We start from the raw sequence: 16,609 nt of genomic DNA, 5'->3' as shown, positions 1-16,609 counted from the left end.
AGGGGTCAGCAAACCACAGCCCACGGTCCAGACCTGTCCTGCTTTTACGTGGCCTAGGAGGTAAGACTGGTTTTACCTTTTTATGTGGTTGGAGAAAAGAAGACCAAAGAATAGCAACGTTTCAAGACATGAGAAAATGACACAAAATTCCTGTTTTGAGGACCATAATGAGTTGCACTGTCACGGCTTCCGTGCTGCAGGGCAGGGCGGCCTCACAGCCCACGGCCCGCGGAGCCCTCAAGGGACGCGTCAATCCCTGAGCTACAACACGAATTTCTTCAAAAGATACTCTATTCTATTCTAGGTTGTACATGTAGTAAATTAAAAGTGCACACTCAGATCCACACACCCACACTGACTCTTGAGCTTCTGAGCACAACTTGTCCTTAAGCTCCTTATCTGAAACCAGTGACTACGTTTTCGTCATTGTGTTTTTAAGCTTATCAACGTTTAAACACGATACAGACAAGGCAGTCTGGGGCCAGAGAGGGCTGCTCCTCCACCCACAGCACCCAAAGGCTGCTCCATTCCCGCCGAGACGTGAGGAATCCACGCTGGCTCTTCCTCTGAAATCTGACTGTAATCATAAACAAAGTAAAACGTCCTCTGAGTTTGACTGTACTGCTCATCCTTCTCTTCTCTGAAATATGAGCCACATAAAACTCATGATAAACCAGTGATTAACTCTTATGTAATGGCAGATTCTTGCCCACCTTCCAGCGTCAGCGTTACAAAGGAATTCTTCCACATCTGAATGCTGTCGTACAAATTTAAGGCTGAACTCATCACCTGAGCAGGGTAAGCAGCAGAGGGGCAGAGAGAAGCCCAGTCTGGCAGAGCACAGGAGGTGGAGGAGAAGCGAGACAAGAAACACAGAAAGGAGCAAAGAAAAGCATGTTGGTAAGAAGACGAATTGTATGGAACGTGTTGACTCTGTCGCACCCGTGGCGTCCAAGTGAAGACACCCAGTGAGCGCCGGGACCGCCAGGCTCTGGCGCCTGGAGCGGCCGGGCCGAATATAGACAAGGAGTCATCAGCGCGGGTGCCTGACTGGCCACGTGTGGCACAGAAGCCCCAGGAGAGGACAGGCCGGGACACTGGCATGTGTGCGGCGGGCAGGGCAGGACGAGGCCGCAAACGAGATCAGGGAGAACGCCCAAAAGCAAGAACCGAGGAGAGGGCTTCGCCCGCCCTAACGGGAGCAAGGGCAGGCGAGAAGCCCGGAGCTCGTGCGGCAGACCCCGCGGCCTCCTGCCTCTGACTGCAAGACATAGGGCAGGCACGGGTGCGCACCGAGTCAAATCCAGAGAATAGTGGCAACCAGTGGAAAAGTGTTTAAGGTGGTAATGAATTCACAGAATTGAAAATAAATCTACTAAAAATTAAATGAAATAAAAAGATTAGCCACTGCTATTTTTGTAACAAATAACAAAATTAAAATTGCTTATAAACTGCATAAATGAAGGTCACAGGCCACAAACACAAAACTGCTAAAATAATGAAGTAAAAAGGGGTTAACTCTCCAATTCAGAAGCTCTTTGCATGCGCTGGTTCACAGCTGACAGGAGCAGCTGTCTGCTGCGTCTAGACAGCTGTTCAGACGGGAGAGCTGCTCCAGTACCGCCAGCAAGTTTTTCACCTTTTCAGAAACTGCTGGAACGGGATCTGCTTTCAGTCCCGTGAGTGATACAAAGAACTGCACTTGGATACACATCAAAACAGCTTCTGGGAGAGGAGGCAGGCAACAGAAGGTTAAAACTTAGTTACAATTACCTTCCATACTGATCGCATTTTTAGCCAACATTTCTTGGATTTAAGGAGGAAAATGCAGTCTGGACGTTTCCATGGGAAACACCTTTAGGTGTATCTAGGGGTGAACAAGCTTGCTCCAGCTCTTTTTAAATAACTGCCACACACCCACAATATTTTAGATGTTTCAAAATGAAGGTAGTTTTAAGGCTGGTGAACAATATTTTTAAAACAAATTAAAGGGTAAACTATAACTAATGGTTGGTATTAAGCAAAATAGCTTTTTTTTGTCTTTTTAATTGGTCTTTACTTGGACTTCTGCCCCAGTCACCACATCTAACTAACTTGTATGCTCGCCCCCTGTCTGCAAGTCAGCATCCAAAACACACACACACACAGATGTATTTTCCCCCAGCTTCTGGTGACAACAAAGGGGCCTCCTGGGCAAACATGGGGTATACTCCTTACCTCTTGATATTTAGCAAATAAATAAACAGGACGACTCTGAGTCACAGTGGAAATGAGCTGATGTTCAGTAACATGACTCAGCCCGTGACTGAGACTCGTGCACAAAGCTCCGTTCTCCAAGCGTGGTCCGGGGGTCCCCGGGGGTCCCTCAGGCCCACTAACAGGCTGTCTGTAAGGTCAGGACCGTCCTCGCACGACTACCGAGTGCACGGGATCGCCTCTTCCCACCTCACTGTCACACACACACGTCTGCGGTGACTGTGACACTGCAGGACGACGCAGGGGCAGGTGTGAGAACCTGGCTGCCTTCTACTCCGCCAGGCTCCAGAGGGATTTGCAAAATGGGAACGACATCACTCTTCTCACTGAACTTTTTGTTTTCAATACAGCTACTTGTCACTGAAATGCTATTTATGTTAATATGTAACGGTTTGGTATTGTTGTTTTTTAAAGGTCTCAACTTGAATTTTTAACATGGTGAACATTAATGGCTATAACTAAACAAAAGCTCTTCAGGGCCCTCAACGATGTTTAAGAGGGTAAAGGGGTCCTGAGACCAAAAAGCTCAAGCCTTAGGATACTGAACTCTCATAATTACGTAACATTTGTAAACGAGCAAGAACACATCAATATCTTTGTTTCAGCAGATACACTGATTAGAAGAGAAGGCTTTAGAGGACAAAAGCAATCTGCCCTGTTTCACTTAAGAAAAACACAAAAACACGCCCTCTATTCTGTGCCCCCCGCCCCGCCCCCGGGAGGCAAGGCAGGACTTACGGTGAAGAACAGCTCCATGACCCTGCTGTCCAGAAGGGCCTCCCGCCAGGACTCCGTTGGCTTCAAGAGCACATTTTGTGAGGATTCAAACATGGCTATATAGTGTCTGCCCAGTTTTCTGGTGTCAAGGTCAAGCACAGTGACATTCTTGCTTTGTCTGAAGTGCAAGCATATCCTAAATAGAACAGAGCTATCCAGAAAGAACGTAATGGAACCAGTTTAAGCCTCTTCACATATGCTGCATAATTCATGTCTGAAGCTAAGGAATAAAAGGCATTAAGTGCTGGAAAAAAGAATGCTACAGGAATGTAGGGTAACAGTTTCATCATAACTACGTGTCACGCTGCAGGGATATATAAACCCTCATCACCTGACATCTTAACGGGGGCAACAGAAGGAAACACTGATGGAAAACAGACGCCAAAATATACGCAAAAAAAGAAGAATCAACTTCTACAAGTTTATCTCATCACTCCCCCCCAATATCGAATAACAAGCTAAAATCTATTCTACAATATGAGTCTCATATAGTCTACTTGGAAAACAGCATTTCTCCAAAAGTAATATATTCACCGGGAAACAAGAAAGAACAAAAGAGTGAGCATGCGTTGTACTGAAAAGAACTCCTACCCATCGGAGTGTCCAATCAGTTTACATAAAACCCTAGAGATGCTTATTTAAACCCCCACCCCATCTAAAAATCAAGGTTTATGATGTCCAGGTGTTCAACATCAAGCTGCTTCAAACAGAACTCTGTCTCTGCTGCACAGAGAGTGACCAGGACGCGCCTGCAGGTGTTTACGGACGAAACTCACTCAAAGACACTGGCACAGCACTGAGGCTTAAGAGATGAGAAAGCTGTTTGGGCATAAAGACGGCCGTCACGTCCCTGCCACGCTAACCAAATGCCCCACTGAAGACATCGACTTTCACAGTCTCATCACTCAACGAGAAATTTCAACAACAGTTATCCAAAACTAGAGCTTGTAAAAAATAGTTGTAAGTTCAGATGCTATATATTCATTAAAGCCCAAATCATTAACAGAGAAAAGTAAAGGCTATGACATGGTTTGGAAACTTTTTTCTTAAGGATTATTGCTTAATACCCTTTCAAAATATCTAACATTATTTTGTCTCTAAAGAGCAAGGAGGGGCACCGAGAACTGTTTCAAAGAAAGAAGTCACCGCTGGTTTCTGAAAAATCACTCCAAAAATGTTCTGCGACTCCGGTAGGTGGATGAATAAAAGTGAAACTCAAATCAGGTTCACTGAAATTTCACTTTTCTCTTCCTTTATCTGCCCCCTTGTGGAGGCAGAGCCGAAAGCAAGGGACTGCCGGAGCTCGGCCCGGCGGTCAGGTCGGCCTGGACTCTAGAGCGAGGAGATCACCAGCCTGCGGACACGGTGACCCACTGGCACATCCGTCCCAGTTGCTAAAGCAAGCCTGTCTTCTCACGAGGCAACTGTTGGTGTGAGGCTGCTACTTCACTCAGAAGAGAACACACTGATTGAATCCTAGGTCTTCTCCCACGTAGTCTAAGCACAGAGCCTTGACCACCTTTTAGAGAAACAGACCTAAATACCTGTGGACAAAACTATCTGATGTCTAGGATCTGCTTCACGACAATCTGGGGATGGAGGAGTGGAGACGAAATACAACTCACGGCTGTTGAAGCTGGGTATTCTATTTTTGTGCATCTTTGGAATTTCCCACAGCAAAAAGCCCAGGGCGTAAGAGGAGGCGGCGGCCAAGCACACAAAACGAAGCACCTGAGCAGGACCCGCAGCCCTCGTCCCCGACGGGAGCGCTGCACTTGCTCTCTTCCAGCTTCGTTTCCTTAGTTTTCAAGGTCCCATTTTATTAATTAAAAGGCAATTTTTGGCATGTAAACTGTCTAATAATGAAAAGTATTTATCAAGTACTTAATATTTAGCACTGTGCTGGGCAAAGATGCACAAAAAATTATGACAATCTAGTTACCTTTTTTAAGGAGTTGCAAGCTGACATTAAAATTGTTTATCTGTTAGACATTCAAATCCATCAAACAAAATATGTGTATAATTACTAAGCTCTTTCGCTCAGGAAGAGAACAGAACGTCTCAATACTTTATATGCTCACCAGAGGGCTTGTGACTTTATTTTAAATGAGGTGGGGTGTGAGACAGGTACCGACCCGTAACCAGGGGGCCGGTCTGCAGAGGACCACCCGTCCTCCTCCAGCTCACACGTGCAGCACGGGGCCTCCCGGGGGACAGGGCCGGCGGCGATGTGCCATGAAGGCGGCAGGGGGACGCTGACCCCGCGGCCCCAGAGCCCACACGGTCCGAGCACAGAGGCAGAGGCGAAGGCAGAGTCACATCCCAGCGTTTGCGGGTCCCGGGAACACGGGAGACCTCACGGCACGCGGAGCAACAGTCGTGCACCTGCACCTCGTCTGGGTCCCACGGTCAGTGCCAGGTGACAACGTCAAAGATGAATAAATGCTAAAAAAGGAAACAAACCTAAACAAAGATACTTGTTTAATTCTCTTTCCTGTCTTCTATTTAACTGCAGAAAGCACAGGCTCCATAAATACTGCTGACATCAGTTACGTGTATTAAGAGGAAGTGGAAAGACGTTATGTCTCAGAGGGGGCTTTTTCCAGGAAATGGAATCAAATGTGACTGCTCACCTAAACATCAGGTTCAAAACATCAAAACCCTCAACGCTCCTACTCTGTGTGATCTCCATTGTAGCCTCCTGGTCTGTATGGCCAAATATCCTTAAAGCAGAGTTTTAGAACTTCCGTTCTTCATGTGTTGCCAACAGCACAAGGAGCTCTGTGAGTTCAGTACGTGACACCTACAAGAAACTGCTTTTCCCATAACCACCTCCAAGTCCCACGTGAGCCCTCATTTCCAACTCCAAACCTGGGAAGGATTTTTAACTCCACGTGACTCGGCTCGTTGGTGGCACACTGCGCAGAGGCCACGCTCACCGCTGTGCGAAGGGCTCGCCTGCCACAGCGCGGACCAGCCCAGCTTCCCTCCTCCCAGCCGACGCCAGCTTTCACCATGAAGACGCACACGTGTCCGGTACACGCACCGAGACACGACCACGCAACTCGACTATAGATAATCTCTCTACTAAAGAACATGTAAGTATCCTTAAAAGCATTTTAATAAAAACTTAAACGTAAAAACAACAGAAAGAGCAGAATAATGAAGACTGGCTGAGTGTGTCACAGCATCGCTCTGAGCCACCCGGCCGCAGAGGCCGCACGTGCGCGATGACTTCCTGAGGCACGCCACAACGTCAGAAGACTCGCCAGCCGCGTGCAGACCTGGACCATATCTGTGCATCCAATTAGGGTAGTGCAGTATTTAATTCGGTGCTACCTACCGATCCATTATTTCTGCATCGATGTGTAAGTGACCCCAAAATACCCCTCCCCTCCACGTAATTCTTAACGCAGAATTCTTTAAAAAAACAAAAGGAAAAGCCTATCACTAAATTACAGAAATTGAGCGCTACTCCTCTTAGGACAGTATCTTTTAAATGATTTAAAATTTAAATGAAGCAATGGTTTCCTTTGTTTTTTTCTAGTTTTGAGTCTTCCTTTACTCCCTCTCTTCTGACTGACCATCACATCCCTTCTCTCCATGATTTCAAAATCTTTACTTTTTTCAAGTTCTTGTTTCACAGCCTACAATTCTCTCAAAGTCTAGATACTGTGCATGAATGTTAATCACGTTCTCCTCTCCTGACAGCCAAAACTAACTTCTCCTGAAAAAACACTTATACAAAGCAACAGTCTCTAACAGTTTTAATAAAACAACACATTCCTTTCCAAAAGTTTTGAAAGTTTCAGTTTATAGCACTACTTTAACAGTCATAATATCTGGACATTATATTGCATTATCTTTTTTACCCAAATATATCACCACAATGAAGTGATTTTAATTTTTCTTTTTTCAGAAAAAGTTACTATTTTTTTAATGAAACCCAGGACTCTGTGCATGCTGAGCACATGCTGTAGCACTTGAGCTACACCCTCCCCCTTGGCTGTTTATTGTCTGCTTGTCAGATTTTAGGAGACATATGAGTCACAACAGATGGATACCAGTTAAACAGCTACCTATCATTTACCAAAATTCAAATCAGATTTTAACAGGAGGGTACAGCTCAGCGGCAGTGTGTGTGCTGAGCATGCACGAGGTCCTGGGTTAAACCCTCAGTGCCTCCGTTAAAAATAAATAAACCTAATTACCTCCCTCCCTCCACCCCCCAAAATCAAATTTTAAACCAAGAATTTTCTGGGGCTATAGTTTTACATTTTTCTAAAATAAACACAAAACTTAGGTAATTTATATTTTATATCAGAATAATTCATTTGTGACAAATAAAATTCAACCAATATGACAGCCACGTAGAGTTGCTTCCAGTCTTTTAAAAAATGTCACCCACAACAGCTTCCCATGTTTTGACCAAATTCAAGAGTCAGAAGTGAGAGACTCTCCTGTCACCTAAAGTAACACAAGCTCCCAGAGCAGGGCTCAGCTCCGCAGGAGGCCCGGAGCCCCAGCGGCGGGCCCCAGCAGCGGTCCCCCCAGCAGCCGGCGCCCCCGCCCTCACTCCCCCGCTCCCTGGGAGTCAGCTGCACCGCTCAGCAGCGCGGAATTAACTCTCTGTCCCCCGCCCTGCTCCACAACCACCCACCCGGCTCGCAAGTTCTCTGCTCAGGAAAGCCGACCGACCTCTGAAAAGTCAAAGGCTGATGAAGGCACCACCCGCCCTGATCTGTAACCGCACCCCAGGGCCCACGCTCACCAGGCTGGGAGCCAGGACAGACCTCCCCGCAGCCGCCACTGACTTCACTGGATAAAGCCGACCGCGTCCTCGGCTCACACAGAGGGGAGTCATCTGGGGAAGCACTGTCCTTACACCTGCAAACCAGTTCTTACCCACCTACTAACACCTTCAGAAGGCATCATTCTGTGGTGGTGACCAATGTGAAAAGCAATTAAATGAGCCATACAACAGCTACAAATTATCCTCAAGCACAGAAGGGAAGTCTGAAAATCTCCACTGCCTGTTCTTACAAGTACATTGCAATACAGGAGGATCTTGTAGCAATGAGACCCTTTACAAAGGTAATAAGTACTTTAATTTCCCCATCTTCCCATATTCTTTTTATCCCACCTCCTCAGTAAAAGAAAATGTCAGATACAAGGAAAAGCCCAGTTTTTCTTACAGATTTAATCTCTGTCACCACTCATTTTTCTAACAACAAAAACTGCTGCTTTTAGCACAGCGCGGACGGACGAGCCCAGTCTCACACGCAGCACTCGGTCCAAGCAGCCAAAGTCCTCTGAAATAAAGGAGGGCTGACCTCACCTGAATACTTTCCACAGCCTTGCCTCCAGATAGTAACGCTGGCTTTACTGGAAACCCTAACTTAGGTGAAAGCTTCTGCATTCCACTGCTTTCTATGATCAAGTTAGCTTTCCTCAAGAGATTGAGTTAAAAAAAAATTTTTACCAAAACCAAATCAGATCCACAAAAATAGAATACCAATAAAAGGCGGTGTAACTAAACTAAAAAAAGAATTATCACTGAAGCCAACATACCAAACATACTTGCCAAACATTCTTGTTACAAACGACATTGTCATCTCTGAGCGGCACTGCCAGGCCCGGAAGCACTGACGGACGCCAGGTGAACCCGTGGGGGAACAACACCAGCAGCGCAAGCAGCCAGCCAAGGCCTGAGCTGGTCTTCTAAGCCACCTTCATTCCACAACCAGAACCTGGGCCTGTCAGGCATCTGCCGCTGCACGCTGGACCTGCACGGCACCAACGGCGCGGTAAAAAAGGCACAGTGGAGCTTCCAGACAAGCTGTAAACAGGTACGACCCACGTGAGCGAACAGAAGGAAAATTACAATTGAGAAATGCGCCAAAGGGGAGAAAAGTAACTAATGTGTACATCAGAAGCTACAGCAAAAGAAACCTGGCCCGGGCTGGGGTACACACGGAGGCACAACTGGGGGCGTGAGAACCTCCATGTGCAAAGGGGCTGGGGCAGAAGGACACTCGGCCTGTGAGCGCAGCTCCAACAAAAAGAGCACAAAAGAGAGTTTTGAAAGAAAAGCAGAGAAGTGAACATCCAGAACCTTTGAGCCTGTTTTTAAATGGGGGTGATGGTGTGACAGAGGATCACAGGATTAGGACACTTTCTTCAGACAGTAAGGATCGAAAACAGAATGAAAAGCACTAGAGTTCATCTCAGTCTCCTTCCAGAGCGCGAGACCAGGCGAGTCACTAATTAGCTCGCTGGGCCAGGGATCACCTGAACGTCCACCAAACCCAGGAGCACAGGCTCTGCACCACCCAGACCTGCCTGGAGGGGATGAGGCTTCATAAGTCACCTTCTGTGTGTACAAAACCCACATATAATAATCCTCAAAAAACAATGCTTGCAGATGGCATCATATACACAGAAAATCCAAAAAAAATCCACTAGAAATGCTATTTCAGCTAATAAACAGGTTCAGCAAAGTACAAGATCAACATATAAAAATTTGTACTTCTACATACAGCTATGAACAATATAAAAATAAACTCCATTTTAACTGAATTAAAAAATTGAAATACTCAGGAATAAATTTAACAAAAAACCCAAACTTCTACTCTGAAAACTATAAAACAGTGTAGAAAGAAATTAAAGATCTAAATAAATGGAAAGACATCCCATGTTCATGGATTGGAAAACTTAAATATTCTGCCATCTGTTAACACGGCAATACTCCAAATTGATCTACAGATTCAACATAACCCGTATCAAAATCTCAGCTGCCTTTTTTGCAGAAATTGATAAGCTGATCCCAAACTTCAAATGTATATGCAAGGGACACAAAGAAGACAAAATAATCTTTGAAAAAGAACAAGGCTGGAGAGCTCACACTTCCTGATTTCAAGACTTAGTGCAAAGCTGTCGTCACCAAGACAGCGTGGCAATGGCACAATAACTGATATACAGGCCAACGGACCAGAATTCAGAAGCCAGAAACACTGTCATGTTTATAGTCAGGTGACCTGACACAAGGGGCAGAGGTAATTCAAGTGAAAAGAGTACCTTTTCCACAAACAGTGCAGGAACAACAGACATTCATATGCAGAACCCTGTCACACCTAATGCCTACACAAAACTGAAGACGGATGAAGGGCCTGGCATCAGGCAGGCCTACTGACAAGGGCTAAAGCTGTAAAACTCTCATAAGAAAACAGAGGATTAAATCTTTGCGATCTTGAGGACAAGAACAGTCAGAGAACTGACCCAATTCAACTCAGTGTAAGTGTACAATAATCAAGGCACCATGGTACTGGATAAAGAAACCAGAGGCAGACTCATATAACTAACTGCAGCCAAATGATCTTTGACAAAGGAGCAAATGTGACAATGGAGAAAATGCTCAAACACCATTTGTTGAAAACTACTACGAAAAAAAAATCAGATTTCTGCCTTTTACAAATACAAAGTCAAACTAGATCATAGACATAATGTAAAATGCAAAACTGCAAGATTCCAAAAAGGTAATACAGAAGAAAAATCAGACGGCCGTGAGTCTGGCAACAACGTTTTATATACATTAAGTAATGCTCATCCCAGTCAGTAAGCATTTCCCTTACTGTTACTCAGTCAAATGCTGCAGACTTGGGCAAGGGCCGGTGGCTGCTCTCACATTCCATCCCAGGATGAGGGCCGCCTCCTCGCCCTTGGATGGGAAAAGGCACAGGCCCCTTGCTCAGGCAACTTAAAGGTCGGACCTGGCTGAGCTGTGGGGCCACGCTGTGCCCAGGGTCTTCCACAGGAACCGCGTAGGGAGGGCGGTTAGACAACCTTTATATACAAGGGTCATGCCACCACCCGCTGTCAGCAGAACAATGTCTCTGTATTAATGGCAACAGAGTCACATAGATAAACATCTGTCCCCGCTGCACATAAGGACCATAATCTGCCAACCACCAAAAACCAGGGTAGCAAGTACTCTTCTACCCAAGGCAAAGCAACATCTATTCAATCTACAAAAGGGTGAAACCCACAGGGTCTTAATGCTCTGTCTAAAGCACAGCCTCCTATCACCACCACCACCACCACCACCACCAAAAAAAACCTGTCAAATTTAAATGTACAGAAGCCCTTGAAAAAGTCTATTTAGACATTAATAAGTCAAAATTCCTAAACCCTAACTTTGGAGCACAGTTCAGGACAGCCGTATAAGAAGTGGCATTCATCAAGAATTTATCAAACTACAGTAACCTAGACTGTTCATGGAATTGAGAACTCAATGGATATATTTCTTTAGGAGTATTTAAGTAATTTTAAATCATTTTCCAGTGAGAAACACTGCATTTAAGATAGCTAAGTCTGAGCTGTCCAGACAGACGCCTGCACGACTGACGGAGGGCAGGGAGCCCCAGACCACGAGCAAGACTGCGGGCAGCAGGGTGACAGGGCAAAAGCAGGGGCCCAGGTCCCTCTGGGGGGCCGCCGGGAGCTCGTGCATGCTCCCGCTCCTGTGCTGGCTTCATCCACGTGAGGAGTCGGCGGGCTGGGGAGGAGCACACAGACAGCACAGCCTGGTGGGCCCAGCGAGCAGCTCGGCGGCCACCCCGGCCCCTCGGCAGGAGCGGCGCGGGCAGCCCCAGGCGGCTGCGGTGGGAAAGCCAGGGCCAGAGCAGACACAAGGACCACCAAGCTAAACGAAGCAATTTTTTTATTTTTCATAACTCCTTTATAGGTAGTACGTGGTTCATCACAGTCAACCACGACCTGAAGGGACGACCCCCAGAGAGCCCTTCCTTCCAACGGCCCCATGGCAGAACCTCCCACAGGATGGCCTCCTGGTAAAGGGGGGCCGTCCCTGGAAACATCCCTGGAAAACACACACGCTACACTTCATACCCAAGTAAGGACCTGGCCGATCTACTTTCTCATTAAAGTGCACAATACTAGTTATAAATAGAGAGAGAATTGTTGGGGGGGAATTCACAACACAGAGGATTGAAAAAAAGTCTTCACGAGCGCCCCACATGGTTTCACAGTTCCATCAGGTGCTGATTTCCACCGCTTTGTCCCTCTGCTCTGGAACAAACCTGGACCTCGCACTTCAGAGCTAAGAAACTTGGACCTGAAGGCAGGCGCCCCACCCTCCCTGCAGCCGGCCAGGGACACCTCAGCACCTCCCCACTGCCCCTCACGCCTAACAGCACACTTTCCATCCTAAATCCTGACTCCCTGCCCTCGGGCAGCAAACAGGTTCATCTCTCCTTAAGGCCCGGAACCATGGGATCTGGTCGCTCACTTGGCCCACCCCACCCCCACCTCTCACCGCGCCCACTCCCCCCACCTCTCACTTTCTACCTCAATGATGACCAGTCTGCTCCACTGCTGAGAGTAGCCTCTGCGACCCTCCCTCCCGCGGCCACTCACATAAACGACCTCCACATGACCATCTGTGCCCTGACTGCCGCCAGCAGCCTGTTTCCAGTCTCCCTGCACCACCCGCAGTGGGCACCATCTCTGCCGTGACTCTGCAACGCCCCCCGACCCCCCGCGCCGGTTCCCCGCCGCCTCTGAGGCCTGTGCAGCCTCCTTGACTCTTCCTGGTTCTCAACACTGCTGCACCCAAAGGTCCTGACACTCGTCCTCCCTGCTGCTCTGTGAAGGATCTCCCACTCCCTTCACTTCTATCTCCCAGAACCCCATGTTCACCCCCAATCTAACCTAATTGATTCATTACAAAAAGAAACAGCAACTTTACACCGAAAAGACTGGGCAGACACCACCTTAACCGAGTGATCACAGTGAACTCCCCCAAAGTCTGAGGGGTCTGGGGGCCACTTTCCTACCATTCCTACCAAGTGCGCAGGCTGCACGTCCTCATGGGGGGCATCCGACAGACAGACCCAACAGAGGGGCATTTCAGAAGTAACTGACTTATACGCTCCAAACGTGCCAAGTTCACGAAAGACAAAAAAAGCTCGGGGGCTGTTTCAGACCAAAGATGAGTGAGGACAACTACACGCGACGTGCGTGAACACGTCAACCAGGGGCACTACCGAGACAACTAGCAAGCGTGAGGATGGACAGCAGGCCAGACAAGAGCAACGGGGCAGTGACTTCGAAAGCTGTGCTGTAGTTTTATAAAACATTCTCCTCTAAGAACCACAGGAGAATTTCAAAATTCTTGATCCCAAGAAAACATATAATGACGTATTCAGGGATATATCTCGGTACAACGTCTGCAAGTGCTCTCAAATGGCTCAGGAAGAAATGTTTAAACATACACACACTCTTAAACGGGGGGGGGGGGTGTGTACAGACAAGAGAGAGCAAGAATAATAAATGGGACAAATGTTAACAACTGGTGAATCCTGGTAAAGGGCATATGGAATTCTTTCAACTACTCCTGTAGCATTTCCGTACTTTTAAAATTATATCAAAATAAAGAGATACAAAAAAGAAAGCAGATTACAAAAATTATGACTAGGAATTGATATTGATAACTGACTCATTTAACATGATACCATTCTAAACAATCAAGCGTATTCGATACAAAATACACAACATATTTTAACAAGGTCTACTTGCTAGTCTTTTGAAACCCTAGAAGACAAATCATATTTTAAAAAGACATCAACTTAACATATTATCAAGTTAAATGTGATCATTACGCCCTTTTCAAGGCACGAAACTAAATAATTACTCAATTCCTTCTCAGCTCAATGAATAACAGATCTCCAGTAACTGCCAAAATTAAAAATTAGGTCAGAATTGGGTTCCCAGAAACGAATTTTCTCAATTAGTACTGACAACGTAGCTTAGTTTAACCCCATTGCCAGGCTCCTTCCCCTACACTCGAAGCTGATCCACTTAAAGGAAGGACCACATAACGCAGTTCAGCCGGCCAACAAATGGCTCCAATGGGAACAGCTAGTCACGAGAGAACCCCATGAAACAGAATATTCTAAGTCAAGATCAAGATTTACCTTTCTTTAAAAAAGGAATTCTTCCCTTCGGCAACACTGTCCTAGTGCTTATCATTTTTAGATGACAGGTTTTCCAAAGCTTTATTTAAATAATTTATAAAAACATTTCGTGTGTGTATCTTTAGACAAATTCTGTTTCCAAACTCCTAGAATACTGTTTCCCTCTAAAACAGTCACTCTTCAGAATTGCATTCTCCTAAAACAGAGACTTTAAAATTGGCTACAATATATGCATGGTAACTTTCACTGATTTTTCCCTACATATATAATTGATGTTCTGATAGCTCCATATGGTCTGTTACTTTTTAAATCTGTCTCAAAGTTTCTCAACATATTTCTTCTACTTTTTCTCCCCCTAACAAAAACTGGAGCAAAAATTAGACTCCAACACTCGAAGGGAGAATCTTTACAAAGGCAGGTCTAAGAAAATATTTGCCCCTTTAACAACCAAAAAGAATATGTTGAAGATACAAAATTGATCACTGGGAGGAAGACAGATGGAGGCTGGGGCAGGAGAGGAGTTGGTTAACCCCGAGAGCTCTGCCCTGCACGGTGTCGTGCTCACCAGGACCACCTTGGGGAACTCGGGGCTGCGTCGGAGACGTGTCACCCTACACAGCGTCTCACAGCTCACTTTCTATTACAGGAATGTATTAGCCTGAAAACAGAAGAACGAGTTACCTCCCACCCCACCCCTTAAAACCCCACAATTTCACCAGCCACAGGGAATTCGCTCATACCCACGCGCGTCAGGGAAGCAGCTCTTGGCTCGGCTGGAAGGAAGCTGAGTCCCGTCCTACATCTTGGAAATGGCTGAATATCTAAGTTCTGTTGGCTTATCATCTGCCTTTTTCTCCCAAAAAGGCCCCTGTACCCCAGAGAGCACTGACTAAAGATGGCCAGAGCGGGTTAAATTACATTTCCTGGAACTTCCTACACTGTCAGGAGCTCATCAGACCCGGAGGGAGGGCGCATGACCCAAGCAGCCGTGACAACATCCACCAAGGACACGGCTGGGGGCTCAGTGAGCAGTGGACACTCCTGAGTGTCAGTCCATCCACCCACAATCCACATCCCCGTTTTACATTTGGAGAGACTCAGAGAGGGTAAGTGATCTGCCGGAGAGCAGCCAAAGCCTGGCCTGGGTCCTCCCGCCCCAGCGCTCCCACACACGGGAAACCCGCCCCACGCTGCGCTTGCAGCCCACCAAGGCAGCCACCGTCCCCGAGGAGCAGACCGGCAGCTCTAAGCCGCGGGGCCGCGTCCTGACGCACAGGCTTCTCCACCTCAGCCAGCGAGGAAGCGGGCGCTTTGTAGCTATAACAGAGCCCGCTCAAACTTAATTCCTACCACTAATGAATAATTCGGTAGAAAGGAAATTTTCGTATTTTTACACCGGTAAAATTCTTTGAAGAGTAAACATCTTGTTACATTATCTACACTTGAACAATATTGTAATCCACAAAGAGCAAATCAGAGAACTCCAAATCAGCCTTAAGGAAAGTCTGTCAAAAATTGAATGTAATTATGTTACAAGGAGAAAATGATTCAGCTTCTTGATAAAAGTGCACTTCTCAACTTTTCCCCTTCTCACCTACGGAACATTGCTGTACTGCAATTAGCAAATGCCCCATTGTCCACTAAATGTCTTGATTTATTCAACCCTCTTCTAGAATGGTGTAAAAGAAATTTTAAATTTTCTAGGTAGTCCACTGCACACTGTGGTATTACAAAAGAAATTAAAATTCCATTTCTAAAGAAGATTGTTACTTTCTTTCAAAAACATGTTTTAGAAACCTGCAGAGATAAAGTACTTTTAGCCATAATTAAGTCATCTATGAAAAAAAACAAATTATTCAGTTGTTAAAGGATATAATTTGGAGGAAGAAAGTTCCAGCTCAAGACTTGGTTGGCGAGAGCAAGGTACCGCTGGAAAACTGAAGACATCTGAGCACTGAGGGTCTCCCGCCTGCTGAACTCCTGCAGGACCTCAACAGTTAACATGAAGATCTGACGAAGGTCTTCTTCCTAAAGTCGATAAAGCACAAATATTCTTCTATCGAAAGCTTATTCAAAATACATCCTTTTTAGAACCATAAAACAAAACAAACGAACAAAAACCTTAAAATTTCCGATGGAAAACATTATTTCTCTAAGAGCATTTTCCATTGTAGGCCTGCTCTTACTTTACACTGCAGAATGCTTTTCAAGTGATGCCGGTTTGAACTCATTTACGGTAATGTAAGTGCTGTTCCACAGAGAAGCAAGGCCCCGACACTGACTACTACGGAGATGAAGGGGTCGGCTGCTCTAGTGCAGAGCCCTTGGATTCAAACCAGTGCCTTCACATAACTCTACTTCAGAGCCAAACAATACACACGAAACAAAGAGCCCACACCATCTGCAATAACACTTAAATACACAGCCCTGCTCGGCATTCTGCCAGGCCTATTTTTAAGGCCAGCAGAGTCCCACCAATTGAGTTAGTTCTATCTAAACACAGTAAGAACAAAATTAATAAACTAAGGCTCCTAAGAGTGGTATGTCCTTTTTGTTTTGTTTAAGGACTAGAATTAAACAAA

General features: G+C 46.1%; 1 protein-coding gene across 6 annotated transcripts in view; it reads right to left on the bottom strand.

Moving 5' to 3' along the window:
- The window catches only part of XPO4 (exportin 4), a 102,481-nt gene that overhangs the window by 40,296 nt on the left and 45,576 nt on the right, over positions 1–16,609 (bottom strand). For all 6 annotated transcript variants that reach the window (XM_032496461.1, XM_032496459.1, XM_032496464.1 and 3 more), the window contains 2 exons: positions 15,902–16,055; positions 2,995–3,107 (listed from right to left, as the gene is read on the bottom strand). In XM_032496461.1, the coding sequence (XP_032352352.1) occupies positions 2,995–3,107; positions 15,902–16,055 (267 nt within the window). The remainder of the gene's footprint in view (positions 1–2,994; positions 3,108–15,901; positions 16,056–16,609) is intronic.

Source organism: Camelus ferus, chromosome 14, assembly GCF_009834535.1.
Source record: "Camelus ferus isolate YT-003-E chromosome 14, BCGSAC_Cfer_1.0, whole genome shotgun sequence".
NCBI classification, from domain to species: domain Eukaryota; kingdom Metazoa; phylum Chordata; class Mammalia; order Artiodactyla; family Camelidae; genus Camelus; species Camelus ferus.
Note: the sequence above shows the minus strand (reverse complement) of the source record. Positions and strands in the feature narration are given on the sequence as shown.